The 15,787-nt window shown below is 32.6% G+C and overlaps 3 protein-coding genes across 3 annotated transcripts; 1 reads left to right on the top strand and 2 right to left on the bottom strand.

Annotated features, from left to right (window-relative positions):
• Nucleotides 1-2,617: 2,617 nt before the first annotated feature.
• On the bottom strand, nucleotides 2,618-6,948 carry LOAG_02770 (frizzled/Smoothened family membrane region containing protein; the record flags this gene model as incomplete). Its single annotated transcript, XM_020446120.1, has 10 exons — nucleotides 2,618-2,788; nucleotides 3,275-3,372; nucleotides 3,546-3,818; nucleotides 3,994-4,258; nucleotides 4,438-4,657; nucleotides 4,892-5,112; nucleotides 5,671-5,844; nucleotides 6,203-6,298; nucleotides 6,541-6,638; nucleotides 6,834-6,948. 10 exons carry the CDS (start codon nucleotides 6,946-6,948, stop codon nucleotides 2,618-2,620), a joined length of 1,731 nt encoding a protein of 576 aa, XP_020303497.1.
• A 3,723-nt stretch (nucleotides 6,949-10,671) lies between these two features.
• LOAG_02769 (hypothetical protein) lies at nucleotides 10,672-10,836 on the top strand (the record flags this gene model as incomplete). The annotated part of the gene is made up of 1 exon (XM_003138306.2): nucleotides 10,672-10,836. The coding sequence occupies one exon, from the start codon at nucleotides 10,672-10,674 to the stop codon at nucleotides 10,834-10,836; it is 165 nt and encodes a 54-aa protein (XP_003138354.2).
• Nucleotides 10,837-13,794: 2,958 nt separating this feature from the next.
• Nucleotides 13,795-14,824, bottom strand: LOAG_02768 (hypothetical protein; the record flags this gene model as incomplete). Its single annotated transcript, XM_003138305.1, has 3 exons — nucleotides 13,795-13,918; nucleotides 14,072-14,268; nucleotides 14,681-14,824. The coding sequence occupies 3 exons, from the start codon at nucleotides 14,822-14,824 to the stop codon at nucleotides 13,795-13,797; spliced, it is 465 nt and encodes a 154-aa protein (XP_003138353.1).
• Between the last annotated feature and the right edge of the window lie 963 nt (nucleotides 14,825-15,787).

Below are 15,787 nucleotides of genomic sequence, written 5' to 3'. Positions count from 1 at the left end.
ACATGCTAATTGAATGGCCACTCAGTGGTCATGTTCTGTAAATAAACCCTATGATTCAGTGATTAATGCATCCCTTGAACTGAAGCGTAGGTATGCCACATAACTTGTACTTTTCAGATCAAATTTCACTAGCCGTGATAGTCGTGAATTGTTACGTATGACAATATAAGCTTGTCAAATTGTTAGCATTCCTTTAACCTCAGCCTTCTTTGTATAAGGACACTGAACACTTTACTCTTTGTTACTTCCAGATATCAAGCCAAAATGCTGACAAAATAAGTGCTAAAATTGATGTTAGCGGATTGAACTATGCAAAGCCATTTGAAACAACTCATTCATTTCAAAAATGCTTAACGTTATGCTGGAAATTTTGAGAATTTATGAAGTTACATCATTCCCTCACTGATAATGATATCGCTGATTTCAAAGACTTATGTCAAAAAATCTTTGAAAAAATGGAATCAGAAGTATTATTACGGAATTATTACAAAGATGCTGAAAATGGCAAGATTTTTAAATGTTGAAAAGAATAGCTGTCCCAGAGAATGTCACATTAGAGGAGTAGTATGAGTCATCATTGCAAACACAAACTATCATGTCAATAAGTGAGAGTTAAATAGATTGTTGTAAAGATGAATAATGTTGAGATACAAAAAAAAAGAAGTCTGGCCGAATATTTAATGAATAAAATTGATCTTTAACCCGGCATTTTTATATTCATAGTTTTTCCCCAAAAACTCAGAACAAACGACATTTGTTATGTTCATCAAATCGTTGTTACAACCCGTTTGTTGATCGTTGTAAATATGTTTGAATTATTATTATTTTGCAGTAACTTGCATAGAAAGAAATCTTCTGATCCCAGACATTTCACTATCATATTTGTCGATATAATTTGTCGAAACATGCATAAAATGTATGGGTAATGATTGATATTCCTTAATGAGATATTTTGAGTGGATCTAATTATCATCGTCCACTAGTATCTGAGGCACTCCAATTGAACCATATGCACTCAGACATACTTATCCAGTGTTTTTTGTGTACCCTGCTGTGGAGTACCCTTTGGGTACTTTATGCTTTCCAGATGGTAACCTTTAACCTTTGTATTCCTCTTGTATTTCTCCCTTTGCGTTATTTGTCTGGAAAATGAGTAAACATCTTTAAATTTAGTCTACCATATATTAAATTTTTTGCACGTTTTTTTTCATGTCAAAAGCCTTTGATGACATAAATTAAAAGTGAAAAAACAATATGAAGAAGCGCATTGTAGTGAGCAGAAAAAGTACAATCTAATGTTTATATGTGTAACTCATAGCTGACAAAGTGTGTGCGCAAAAATCCTTTGTACAATAATAACAATGACAAATACATATACAACAAGCTCTGTTTGGAAAGGGCCATGGAAAATTTAAATCGTAAAATGACAAGAATCTATCCAAAGTACGGTCTAAATGTTCGAAATTTTCTACTAATTCTAATAGTTAAATTTTCACTCTCATAATTCCACAATCATACATGTGTGCATATTGCTTTTGGACAATTAATGCCGTATACAAAACCAGTGAATAATTAATTAAACATTAAAGAAGAGGAAAGAACATTCCTAAGCTCATAAAAAGTCTCTGGAAAAGAAGACACCACATAAAAAAAAAGTCTGGAAAGAAGATATAACAAGATTTCACTTCAACTTTATGGATAACTTCCAGGTGAAGTTCGAAATTTCTCATGCAACTAGCGAAAGACAAGTAAAGCCTATAAAAATATCTTGCAAAAAGAATTTATTCCTTTAATTTAAACTTGTTGTAGAAATTTAAGTACATCTCTCAAACATATGTATGGATGACATTTCCATTTGAAATATTATCATTTGAAGGAAAAGGTAAAATCAAAATAAGCTAAAATATGAAAACAAAAAATGGCAATGAGAATCAACCTCTGTAACGCAAAAATATACAAATTATGCCTAAATAATAACAAATTGTTGTGCATAATAGAAAAAAATTTGAAGTTGCATAAATTTACAGAAATTGAGGTATTTTTCAAAATAAAAACAAATGTTTCGTCTTAGATAATGTTTAGATAACAGAAACATCATCAGGATGAACTAGATTTCCGGAAATGACTATTCCATACTCCCGAACAGAACTTCTCTGTTTTTTTGGGTCTGAAATCTTTGGGAATTAGATAAATTGCGGATGTATCTCGATAAATTATAAAATAATTCGGAAGAAAAGTTTAGACATAATAATAACAACAATATAATGATCCGACAACTTGCAACAGATTTTTTGAAAAGGAAATAGTATCTATCGCCCAATGAAATTCAATTTTGTAGATTTGAAAAGAATGATTCAGAAGTATCACCTGTTTTCATCGGTGTATTAAAGATTGGAGGTGGATGCTGTATAAGAACCAAATTCGATCAATTATCACTCCTAGTGATAATAATCCTTTTGATCCCTTTCCTAACGTTGGGAGTACGATGGAAAATTCATATAATTTTGAAAAGTTTGTAAGAGATGCTGTTTCCTTCTCGTTTAAAAAACGACAATTAAAATAAATGAGATCAACAAGACTATAGGAGCTCAAAAAAAAAAAATAAATAAAGAAAACTTTAAACCTTTTCCGGTAAAACGGGTGTACTGTAGCCCTGATAGTGCCGTATTGCTTTGTTATACATATGTGGTGTTATACAATCACTTCGAGCATAGATTATATCTGCTGCTTGATATTTATGCTTTGAAATTGTCGACTTATGCAGGCAACACAGTGCACGTTTCCAGCTCTAAAAATTATAAACTATAAAATTGAAATTTGAAAAATTGAGGCAACAGAGATGGGAAATTAAACGATAGTGGACAGTGTATTAATTCATTCATCTTTTCCTATTAAATAGTTTGGTTACTTTGTAATTGCTGCAATAAGTATCTTAATGATGCGAGAAAGATAGTCGAGATATCTGAAATTAATCAGGAATTCTCTAGCCAAATCAGTATCATAACTATAACCAATTAGCTACTCTTAGACTTTCATATTGAATTTTATGTTGTTATTGTTGTAAAAGGGTAATGCTTCACAATAGTAAAATTTTAGAGATTGTTGAGCTCAAACTTTCAAAGAAGTTCATTTTTTTCCTTCCTTTGTAATGTTTTGAAATGGTGCTAAGGGAACTCTGAAAGAAAATCTGTTTGTCCCATTTTTCAGCAATTGACTACGATAATAAAGAAGAACCATTTAAAATTCAATAACAAATTATCAGTTGATAAAAAACCTGAATTGTTTTTCGCGAAATAATCCAAACACCTGAAGTCCAACCAACAACAAGCATCGATGCACTTTTTATCAATGCTAACAACATAAATGTGTCCGCTGGAAAAATTGATTATGAAATTAAGCATTATCAACAATTTTTTATAAAATTTTGTCTAAATTTCAAAGCAAAAATGCAGAAACACCTCATAGGAAGAGTTAAAATAATTACGTGAATTACATAAATTGAAGAGTAATTTTTATTGAGTAACAGAAATAATAACCAACTATACCTTGTTGATCGAACTGTTCTGCGCAATTGCATAGTTGGGATTGTTCCCACAACGGGCGATAATATTGCTCATAGGATAGTACCATGAGAACAAATATAGCTGGTACAATGTAGAGTACGGAGAAGATGCCAATTTTGGACATAAGTTGCGTCATTTTCGATGTATTGTCACCACCCGGATGGTGTTTCTGCATTAGGGAACGTATGCGCCATAGATTAAAAAAGCCGACAGCCAAGAAGCAGACACCAATGATAAGATATATTGTCAGGGGAGCTGAATACATCACTGTTATATCAATGTTCTCCAGAATTTGAAAAAAGATTGCACTCATTTATGCAAATTACTTAGCATTTGAAATTAATTTAAGTTTGTCATTAATATTCTCATGATTTATTTGAAAATTTACAAATATACAATTGAAAATCATTCTCTCTCGGAAGAAACTTACCAAGAACAAAAGTTTTGAGATAATCGACATTGGTATTGCCAACATAACAAATTCCACTTAATGGATCGCCGTCAACAGCACCAAAAATTAGTACCGCGATTGTCTGGGAAGCAGGTAGGGACCATGCAACGAAATGAAAATAGTTTGCGTAGCTTGCAATCGCTTCACTGGACCATTTGCTAGCTGCTGCCAGAACCCATGTTAAAGAAAGGATAACCCACCAAACTGATCCGGCCATTCCGAAGAAGTAGATGAGAAGGAAAATCTGAAATGAATATTGAGCTTTGCGACAAGATCACTGCGTAAGTTTACTTATATCATGCAAATTTGTCAATAGCACTTAAATTACAAGCGGTAAAATCACATAAAAACATTTCTCTTACATAACGAAATTTCATAATTGCTTATGTAGTAAAATAAATTGGAATGCGAAACTTTCCTTACCAGTTGACAAAGATTCATTTGCTGATCATTAGCTTTTATTGTTGCTATGTCGCATGCAATATGTTCGTGACCATAGATGACACGAATAATAAATCCTATTGATACCATTAATTGGCAGAAAGCTAACAAAAATATTGGCCTTTCTGGATATTGGAACCGTTCTGTTTCTATCAAAAATGTTAGCACAGTGAACGCTGATAGTATAAAACAGGTTCCAGACCTGTAAAATACTCTAACATATCAAATATCTATTTAACTCATTCTATAATATCACAAATCAGAAGATGCCTTGTTTATTGCGATAATGATAGAAGTTATGATTGCAATTCGGTATGATGATTATTGATTTGTTTATATTAAAGATATGACCATAAAATTATCCCTTGTTCACAGTTATTACCGACTCATACTATGTTGTAATTTTCGAGAAGGCGGTAGATATGAATCATCATACCATGTAGTAATCCAAGCTGTTAGAAATCTTTGGTCCTTGAGACTCTGTTCCGGACTGTGACATGGATATAGACATCCAGAAACATTGGCAACACTGGCTGGACTATCCAAAACATTGAAGAACGGTCTACTGCATCGACACCTGCATTCGCCCTCAATTGTATTGATACCAATGACGGGATAATTTGGATGACGATGTCGTATGGAAGAAATAATTCCGGACTGAAGAAGAATAAGGATAATGCAAAGGTTGTTGAAATCTGGCCTAAGTCAGAGTTTAGTTGCATGAATGCAATGGAAGAAGACTTGCAGACTTGCAACTGCAGTTTTGAAATTCATTGCACAATTCAATATTAATATTTAGATTTCCTAGTTATTTATCATTTCAAGAATTTTTTCAATGTTGAGGGCATTTCATTAAAGTCTTTTTTTCTAACTTCTTGGAATGTGTTACAGATGTTTCATAAGAGAAAGGGAAGTTTCATTGTGTAAAGATAATAGGAAAAATGACTCAAATGAAATAAAAAAAAGAGGTTAGGGTTCTACAAGACAAGTTGCTGATTTAACCTTTGACCTTGATATGAAGGTAGAGAACGATCAAAAATTGAGTTTTTGTAGTTAGGAGAATTCCCAAATTGCTGCTTTTCTTAGGATGTAGACAGCAGTTTCTTTGACAGGTTGTAACAGCCAACTGGTAAAATGATATTGGAACAGAGGGAAGTAATCTGATATTCATTTCTTTCATCCCTTTCTCCAACAGGAACTCTTCGCAGCACTTACATCTATAGGATCCAAAATACTTGGATCAGGCGTATCCGGCGGAGCGGCACAAATATTCCCCGTCGTCTGCTGCTCGCTTATCCTTGGCAACTGGTCACAGCTTAACGTTATGGGCCATTTGAAACCGTATTGCTGCATCAGTGGACTACACCGCTTCTTCGCTTCTAGACAAACCTGGGACAAGTTATCATTCTGATAAATTCAGGCTACATATCATTCATGTTTGGCGCAAACTGATCTCTACTAGATGAAATTTAGAACAAACTATAAATAATAATTTACTTCAACCAGAAAATAAATATGCAGGTTTGTGAAATTAGTAATACTTAATTACTTTACATTTTAATTTGTTAAGCTCAACTGCTAACACGTTCAGCTTCTTATCTGTTGGAATGATACGATTACGACAAATAAATTTCGAAGTGTGTCCCTCTAGACGGAACAGGGAATAAAAAAAAACGAGAGTCTTCCTTTAATCAAGTCACAAGTAATTCTTGTCAAAGAATTGTTTGAAAAAAAGAAAGAAGCTTACTTCCATGCAAGGCATCACCATTTTTTCGTAATTATCTTGGCATATCGGTGTGTACATTGCACAGAGAAAAAATTTGAGATGTTTATAGCAACCAACCTGTAAAGACTTTCCAACTCTATTTCCCGTTTCTCCTTAATTGAAATTTTAATCTTTGAAATTTTCTTGATGAAATGTCTGAAAATTTGTCACCAACTACATGACCTGTTGTTGGTATATAGTTTAACAAAGATATGAATATTCTCAATGACAAGGTATCTAATGCAATGGTTTTCTGTGGATGATGTGCTCTTATAAAATTGTAATTCGAAGTGGTTAAAAATAAAATAGAAATAGTTTACCTCGACGAGAGGATAAAATTGATGTACTTCGAGTCCCGCTTCTTCCTGTTTCTCATGGCCATAACTGTTCGGATACCTAGTCATATTGTAGCCAATGCCTGCATATTTATTTTCAATAAGGAAATAACTTGCAAAGTATTGTAGAGCCAATTTACATTGAGATTTGATATTGGTGTAAAACAAAATCCACAGAAAAATTTAGAGTAAAGAATCGTTTGTTAAAAACTTCTTGGTTTGATTAAAATTAAACCGAATAGTCCATAAATCTGAATTTCATATTAATTGCAAATTACCTTTGCAGAGAGGTATGGTAATGGTTTCGCATCTTTGTGTCCCTCCAACTATTTGAAGTTGAATTGATAATGACAATATTATAAATATTGCCATATAATGATATATTTTCATCATTTTTAAGAAGCACTCAGCGTGGAATTTCGAAAAATGATAGCAGTTCGTTATTTGGTGCAATTTCTGCCTTTCATCATCTGTTCATATCATTGTACAGCAGTGGTATTGTAATGGCGGTAGTAGTAGCAGTGGAAGGTTAGCTTCTCGAAATCGTCCTATAAATCGTTAAAGGAAAAAAAAAACAACGGATAAAAAGGTATGAGCTAATCAATGAAGTGAGTTCACTTCTGACCACTTTTTAGGAACAATATTAAATTACAAGATGAAAATTTAATCAAAGAGATAATGGTGGACAGCAGCAGGTAAAGAAATTTCAACTTTCTTAAAATCGATTTTCGTATCAGGGAATTCCCGAAACGAAACACGAGTAGAATTAGGGTCGGAAAAGAATGGGATGGACAGGAGAAATGGACTGACTTCAACAACCTAAAAAAAAGTGAAGGAGCAAAAACTGTGAAGGATACCAACCATTAACAGTATTGTTTTCTGTCCCATTGCTACCGTCTTGAAAAGTTTAGTTATAAACTTACTTAAACAGCTGGAAGATGTTAAAAATTTTATACGATTTATTGAATAAGGTGAAAAAGGAAAAAAGCAGGGAGGAATTAAAAGTGAGTGTGGTTGTAAAACGATGACGTACATACCTTGGATTATCAAGCTTTCCCGGGTAAACTGAAGGACATCTGTGACACATGCAACATAATACATAAGTATTTTAAAGATATTAAAACGAAAATTATTGGAAGCTATGTCTATTTGATAAAGAACTCCTCACAGACTCATTGAAATTCAATGATGTTGGAAAAATTGTCCAGATACATGATGAATTTCAGCAAGTTGGTGAATTTTAATTTTATATAAGATTTGGCGACAAAGTGTTTCGTATAATTCTGACGAATTTCTCTGTCAACAACAATGTTGTCAGTTCTGATTTGTTAAAATGCAGAAATGATTATTTCGAGAACAGTGAAATGAAGACATCAGGAATGTTTAATCTTTGCCTTTCAATTTCCAAGATTTGAAAAAGGTACTTTAAAAATCAAAAATGATTAAAGAATCGTTTTGAACTTTCCCGTTGTATTTTATCTCATTGATGACAATAAGCTAGACGAAAAACTATTTTTTGACAAGTAAGTTCGGCATTAATAATTTCTTGAATTATCATTTTTGAATGATGTCACCGAATAGTGAACCTCACTTCTTTTACTTCCATCAAATTTTATGAATTTCAAACACATAACTGGAGCTTTAAATAGTTTAAATTGCATGATTTGTGGAGTAATTCGTTATTTAAATTAAAAAAAAAATGGAGCGAAATCAGCTGAAATGAGAAAATGACGAGAGGAAGAAGAGAATTAAGTGCGTTGGACTAAAGTAATGCTCCTCCGATGATGGAAAAGCGTTTTGTGTTTACATAAGGAAGATAGAAGCGACCTACTGCGCACCAGAAATTTTACCGAGGAAGAAATTCATGTCAAATTCCCGGCTGTTGAAGCGTGAACATTCTATTTTTTAAAGAAAACTAGAAAAAGGAGAGGGGATTGTGTGCATTACTAAAATTTTATCTTTTTTACTGTAAATTTTAAGTGATAAAATGAAACCAGATCCCTCTTCTCTCCCTCCGACAGGTAAGCAATGTGCTTGGCGTTAAATGATGAAGTAACATTTTGAATGACACAGATGCATTTACGCAAAGCTTCAAATCCTCAGCAGAACATAAGGCTCAAATTACTTATTTCTGCAAACAAAGTCTATAAATCCAACAAAAACAGCAGCAATTAGACTTGGCGGGGAAGGAAATGACTACAACATTGGCTCTTTCCAGAATTAGAAGAATGTCGTCATTACATGTTCATCCATTGTTTTGCTTGACCTTTGAACAGCATGTGATCATAATCATGCAAAGAAGCAACTGGAACTGACTGACCGAAACTGTTGTTGTGAAGTTTGATAAAGAAATAGAGGAAGGAAGTTCCCCTTTATTTTTTCTCTTCTTAAAATACCTACTTATATTTTCCGGATTTCCGAAAAAAAGTTCACAGCAGGTTCTCATCTCCTCTCTTAAGAATTCATTCAAATGTCAATCCATTCTTAATGTCAATGCCAGAAGAAAATTTCAGTCACTTCTTTTGGTAATAAAGGAACTTTGAACTTCTAGAAAATTTGTTGATAACAACAGGATAAAATGGTAAGATTTTTGAAGCATTAAAAGATGGAAGATAGAACAATTAAGCATTCACTATCATGATGATAATAGGTTTAGCTAGTTCCTAATGTAAATAATCCGTGCATACACTGATCTATAATCTAATGTTTATTAGGAACTTAAGTACTCAACAGATAATCTAAAAAAAGTGAAACTAAAGTTCCAAAAATAGCAGGAAACATATAAAGTTCTGAAGGAAACTTACTTCGTTCTACAAAAAGACAATTTATTAGCTAATTACAGAAAGCATTTTGTTGAAAAATCTATGTAAGTAAATAAGAGCCAAATGAATTCAATTAATTAAATAAAAGATCCTTAGGATTGTGCGATCATCAATAGGACTGTCATGCAGTGTTATGTGAGTTGGTGAAAATGACACATGTTCTTGTGAAGATTAGTCGTATCTTCTTAGCTTAAGTCTGGAAAATGTCGCACATCTAAATGCATTCATGCTGATCTGAATGAAAACATTTATTTCTGCTCCGCTTATCCTTTCTCCATGCATAAGCAACAATTCATTACTGTCTGACATTGCGATATTTAACTTAATTCACTTAATTTAGTGTATTTTTCAGTTAGTGAATGACGCAGATGTCGCAATTTTAGTACGACGAAAGAAGGATGAAGATATTGAAAAAGAAATTAACTCCCGCTAGAAGTTCAATCAAAAAAACTTCAAATTCTTCAACTCCGTTCCGCCTAGACTTATGGTATTTGATTAATTTAAGCGTTGTAAGTCTCGAAAGATTTCGTAAGGCTTAAATTAAAATTATTACCGAACAAAAATTAATGCAAAATAAAAGGATGAAAAGAAGGAGTTAATGATGTAAGTTCAAAGTAAGTTCAAAATGAATAAAAAATTTGAGAAAGAAAAGAATGAGAAATAGTTTACTTAGGCTTAGCAAAAGAGATGAAAGGGAAGAAAGAAAGAAAAGCTGATTATAATGATAATAATGCATGCATTATGTGCCTTTTTTAGGTTCGACAGTGAAAAATAAACTTCACATATACCTATCCATATTGACATACACTGATAAACAACTGAAAATACTTTCAGTGATAGAAAAATTAGCTTATGATTGGATTTAAGTAGATACTCTTAGATGGATGAACCTTACAAATGATAACCATTATTTTATCATTATCTATTGCTAATGATCATCTGTCACAATGAGCAGGATCGTTACGGAATTCTGCACCATTAAAAGCAAGGATCCAAGACTTTCCACGCTCCTTCCATCTCCGAACATTTATTGGATTTCTGGCTTAGTTCCCCATAAAACAACTTGTCATTACACAAATCTTTCGCGACAAAAAGTTTAAAAATTCAAAAGTTTGGAAAAATTGTTTTTTCTTTTCCTTCTTCGGTATTCTAAAATTGTTGCGACGAATAGAGAAATGAAGAGAATAATAATAGCAAAAGGAGCTCAGATCTTCAGGTAATTAGTAGATGATTATGTCTGGAGAAAGGTCAAGGAGGAAGAAGGGTTGAGGAAAGAGAAAATGAGGCGGGGAGAATGAGCTTAAAGGTTCGAACACGAAACATGTATTTAAGTAAGCAAGAGGTAGATGGTCAGCCCCGGATATCGAGGGAGGCGAGATATTTGAGAGGTAAAAGAGAGGGAAAGATCGGCTCAGAAGATGGCGTGGGTAAGGAAGCAGTTGTTGTTGTGAGGGGATAAGCACAGAAAGTGGGCAGAAGAGATGAATGGACGATCAGGTAAGTGTCCATCACAAATAACATCCTCTATGTAAACCATGTCAACTATAACTGAAATTAACTGGTACTATACGTTCTCTAAATGTTCTCATTTTGAGAACTATACGTTCTCAACTACACGTTCTCTAAATGACTATGTCGCAGAATACAGTTTATTTCATTTCAACAAAGGGCGCTTAAAAGCCAAAAGTTTTTAATAGTTCCTTCTTTAATTAGTTTTTTCTTTGAAATTTAATTCGAAAAATTGAAAGAAAAGTGCTTAAAGTTTATTTTGATGCAAACAGCTGAATCGTTAATTTTATGATTATGGTACTTCAAAAAAGTGGTCAGCACGGTTGTTGATAGTTTATGATACTTTAAGAACTTCGAAAACAGAATGACGACAATCATTTGTCATTGAATGATAAAGTTCCATTTCACTATGCTCATATGTCAAAATTGTCCTTTTAGCAGGAGTTTCTAGCTAAATTATACTTTTTTTTTCAACACATTTATCATTTATCTTATATAAAAGAAGTTATTTCGCATTTCTTTTTTCTAGATTTACTGCTTAAAAAAGCATCTTTGACAAGAAATTTTTTGTTTTAAATTAACTGGCGCGCACTATTCTAATTTGAACAGTACGATGACACTCTTACATCAATTGATAATGAAATCTTAACGTTTCTTTTTTAAATGATTTAATGTAACTGAAAATTTTGATGTGGTTTTCGAATGCATCTCGATTTTCCTTCACTTGTTCTTCAATCCATTCGAGAATAGACGGGAATTTCAGTTAGAAACAGTAATTCTTTAAAAATATTTTTAATTGCGTTATATTTGTTCGACAATATGTCAACGATCAATTGAATATGTACTATTTACCTAACTGAATTTCAATGAAGTAAATAAAAAGGCTATGAACTCTGATTTTTCGTGGTGATATAATTTCTTCTATAAATAATTACTTGTATAAGTTAAAAATGCACTTCAGAGCTTATTACCTCACTAGATGTGACTATTCAGCAGAAAAAATTTCTTCTGGTTAACAAAAAGAAATTACAGACTCCATTTCATTAAGATTGACCAAATGAATGTAAATACTATACATTTAATGATAATTTGGGAAGGTCATTAATTAGTTCCAATAGCATATTGGTAAATATTTCATAAAAAATTGTAATATTTTGATATTACACCAATTCATATTTCAATGAGGAAAAGAAATTTGAAGTAAATCTCAATTTCAAATGAAATGCATCGATCCTAGGCTAAGAAGGGAGAAGAAACTTAAATTCTTTCCATTCAACACTTATGCTCCTTGAAGGAACCTGAAAATCTATCCAATCTCGAGATTCTTGAAAAAGCATAGGTTTCCGAATTTACTGAAAGTGACTGCATTTATGGCCTGTGAAATAATCACTCGGGATAAGCTGAAACAACTCATCCTATCTCCACAATATCTTCAACTTGATTATTATATGAATATCTGTTAATTACGAGATAACCTTACATTTGCCCTAAATTTCCCAATAATTAATCCCGAACCATTCCTATAAAATTATGAAACTATTGAAAAGAAGGCGCTGATGAACGAGAAATGAGGCGGAGAAGGAGCAAGGAGAGGTAGCTGTGTCGCTATGAAGGAGTGTATTATAGACATTATTTTGAAAGCAGATATAATTGTGTATTGGCTGTCGCTCAACTTGTCACCCCCTATTTCTTACGGTCTGTTAAACAGCGGATATTCTCAAAACCTGCTGCCATCAGACTTCTTTCTATCAACTCCAACGATAATCATAATAGGAAGTTGGTGCAATTGTGCTGCATTTTTTAGTGCTGTCTTCGGCGCTAAATGTTTTTCTACAAATCGCTATGTAATAAAATGCTAAGTGATGTTTCTGTTCTTCCCCTATCCTAAACTCAAATGAGTTCAAAGTATTCGTTCAAGAATTAACTCTAATTTCTCCAAAAATTTTTCCAACTACTGCGGGAGTCCCACTCTTACTTTGTAAAACATCCACTTAGATGACAGCTACAACATTGAGATTTAGAATTTACTGGATTCCTGTCATAACCAAATTCATTTAGATTATTTGCTTGCCTGAAAAGTATTTTTGTGCTTTGAGAAGTGCAACAACTGAGAAAGCGCAAATGTATCATTATTGACAGATAGATACAGCGTGGGACACTTAATATAAACAACCACTGATAAACAAAACAAATACCCTTAATTTTTTTTCCAAAGTTGATTTCTTAATACAAATTTTATTTGCCATCATAGTTTAAATAAAAGAAAAAAAACACTTGGCATTGTTGCCGGCTATAAATAAAACTCATTAAAACATGAAATTATACGTAGCTCTTCAGCTGCCATTAAGTTGTGACTTATGAAAGCTGAGGGATCGCCAATTGCCACCGTGGAACTGATCAAGGCAGTGATAAGATAGACTGAATCAAACATTAAGGTAGTGATAAGATAGACTAAATCAAGCAAATAATAGAAATCCGTCTTATAATTAACTATTTGGAATGCAAATAAAAAGTCATGAAGGATGAAATTTCCATACTGTTGATGAAAGATAAAACTTCGAATGTTCTTGAGGAAAAATTGAATTTTCATGAAGTTTTTTTCGCTTGAGTTATAAATAAGCTTTTGACACAGCAAGAGAAGGAATTATTGATCGCATTGACAAGGGGCGGCATATGTTTTGATCTTTTGATGGAGAATTTCAAAATTCGAACCTTAACTCAACCTTCTGAAATTTGTAATCTTCGAGTTGTTTTCAATTATAACTTTTACTAGTGATTTCATCTTCTGCAAATGCTATTTATTCATTATCCAGACACGAAATTTTTTTTTGAAGCAAACCCTAAGATAAAATAATAAGTTAACTGGCAATTACTTTCAGCTGTAACAAATTATTGTTAATTATCAGTGTTAATTACTAATTCCCTCAAGTTCACTAATTTCTATTGGAACCATTTGATTAATAGTAACATAATTAAAGTGTCGACCAATCACACCAGAACTGGACAACTGATCTAACTTATCATAAGGAATGCTACAAACAACCGAATTCATCCAAAGCTTTCTATCACTGTTAAGTGCTAAGCTTAAGGTTTTACAATCAGCAGTGTTATCAATAGAAAATGACAAGAGGAATTTTTTTGAAGAGTAGAAAGTGAATGAAATTAGGATGAACGGAGTAGCTGACCCCATTGTGCTCAAATTCAACAAAAACAAATTTCCGCCTTGTATATAATGTCTTCTCAATCCAGCAAACCCAATGTCTGTACGTGAGGAAGGCTTTATTAAAATGCTATAGACAATTTCTATTGCAATAATAACTTTGGTCAATTCCATAACTAGCATGATCAGATTCATTTCAAATATCGTCTTTAAATCTGAATTCTAAAGAAGCAAAACTATATAGCTAAATCCTAAGCACTATTATCTTGCCGCATTTTAAGCAAAATTTCTGTATTAACAACAAGCTTGTTGCTAATGCAAAATCCATCCTTTTGATATCAGCGGAAAAGAATAGATGATCTTCAGCGCTTCTTTATTAGGCAATTAGTCATTTCCAATTGAAAATGATTAAGGCTAGTACTTCATTTTTGTATACGAAATCAACAACAATAAAGTACTTTACATTAACAGCACTCATTTTACTTTTTAATGTCAACAAAGTCTGATGCAATCTAATTTGAAGTGCCAAAATACCTTAAGTAAACTGCATGGTTGAACTACCACAAATATGTATATTTCGATAGTTTGTTTGGATTCGAATCATTCAACAAGTATATTATATTTGCATATATACTTGAGCTGATGTGTAAATTTTGGAATGGATTGTTAAGTAAACAATTCTTATTCCAAAACGGAAATACTCCTTCTTCCGGACCGATAAAGGATGAGATGAAAATGGATCAAAATGATTTTTTGCTTTCTTTTTAATTTTAATCATTTTTCATTTCAACTGGAAATTCAACAAAATTTTTTTACAGAAACTGAAATTAACTCAAATCGAATGTAAGCCAGAACTTATTGTATTTGTATTTCTGATGCTTACTATCAGCAGAAAAACGGGAAAAAGTGAGAAGTGATGAAAAATAGTACATTCCAGAATAATTCGCGAAATACCCAAATCAGCCACTTTCATTGGCACAATAATGAATTCAAGGAAGCAGAAGATGAAAGATGGCGCTGATGACTAAATTAATTAGAAGGATGAACAACTTCCTTCTTTAGTTTAACCTTAATGGAAGGTAATTGCAACTTTGTTAATGGAAATGTTGGCGCTACATTCAACTGACTTCCTGACTATGCAACATTTCTAAGCTTTGATGATGTCGGCTTTTGTTTGAAGTAAGAGGAGATAAAAAAGATGCAACATCAGGGAAAAAGAGCTGGAAGCAAATTGCCCGCAAAGAAAGGAGGAAGAATGATTACATTTTACTTCTCCGAGGTCAAAGATCTCGATCCCGAACGAAACAACTCTTCGAAAATACTCATATTTTTAAATACACTATAAAATGTCAAAATAAATTTTCCAAAAAAAAATCAGTACCATAAAATGTCACGATAATTAGCGACTTGTAAAATGCCATCCTTCATCATTTGACAAATGACGAAATGGACGCTTTGAAGTTTGATGACAATTGCCTGTCACCAATAATAAATTATGAAAATTGAACATTTAATGTTCGAAGAAGGCAAGTAATGGAATAAAAAAAGAGTGAAAGTAAAAACACAAAAATTTTGCATATTTCTAGTATTACGTAAATCGCTTTAATTTTAGTTTAACTTTCTTTTCTATTTTATTCCATTTTAATCCCAACGAATTGATTCAGTAGTATGAATAAGTGACAAATGAGATTGAATCTCGAGAGAAGTAGCAATCATGGATTTATGGTAGAATAGTGGTGGC

The sequence above is a fragment of the Loa loa genome (genome assembly GCF_000183805.2).
Source record: "Loa loa unplaced genomic scaffold supercont3.5, whole genome shotgun sequence".
NCBI classification, from domain to species: Eukaryota; Metazoa; Nematoda; class Chromadorea; order Rhabditida; family Onchocercidae; genus Loa; species Loa loa.
This window is presented reverse-complemented; position numbering and strand designations above follow the sequence as displayed.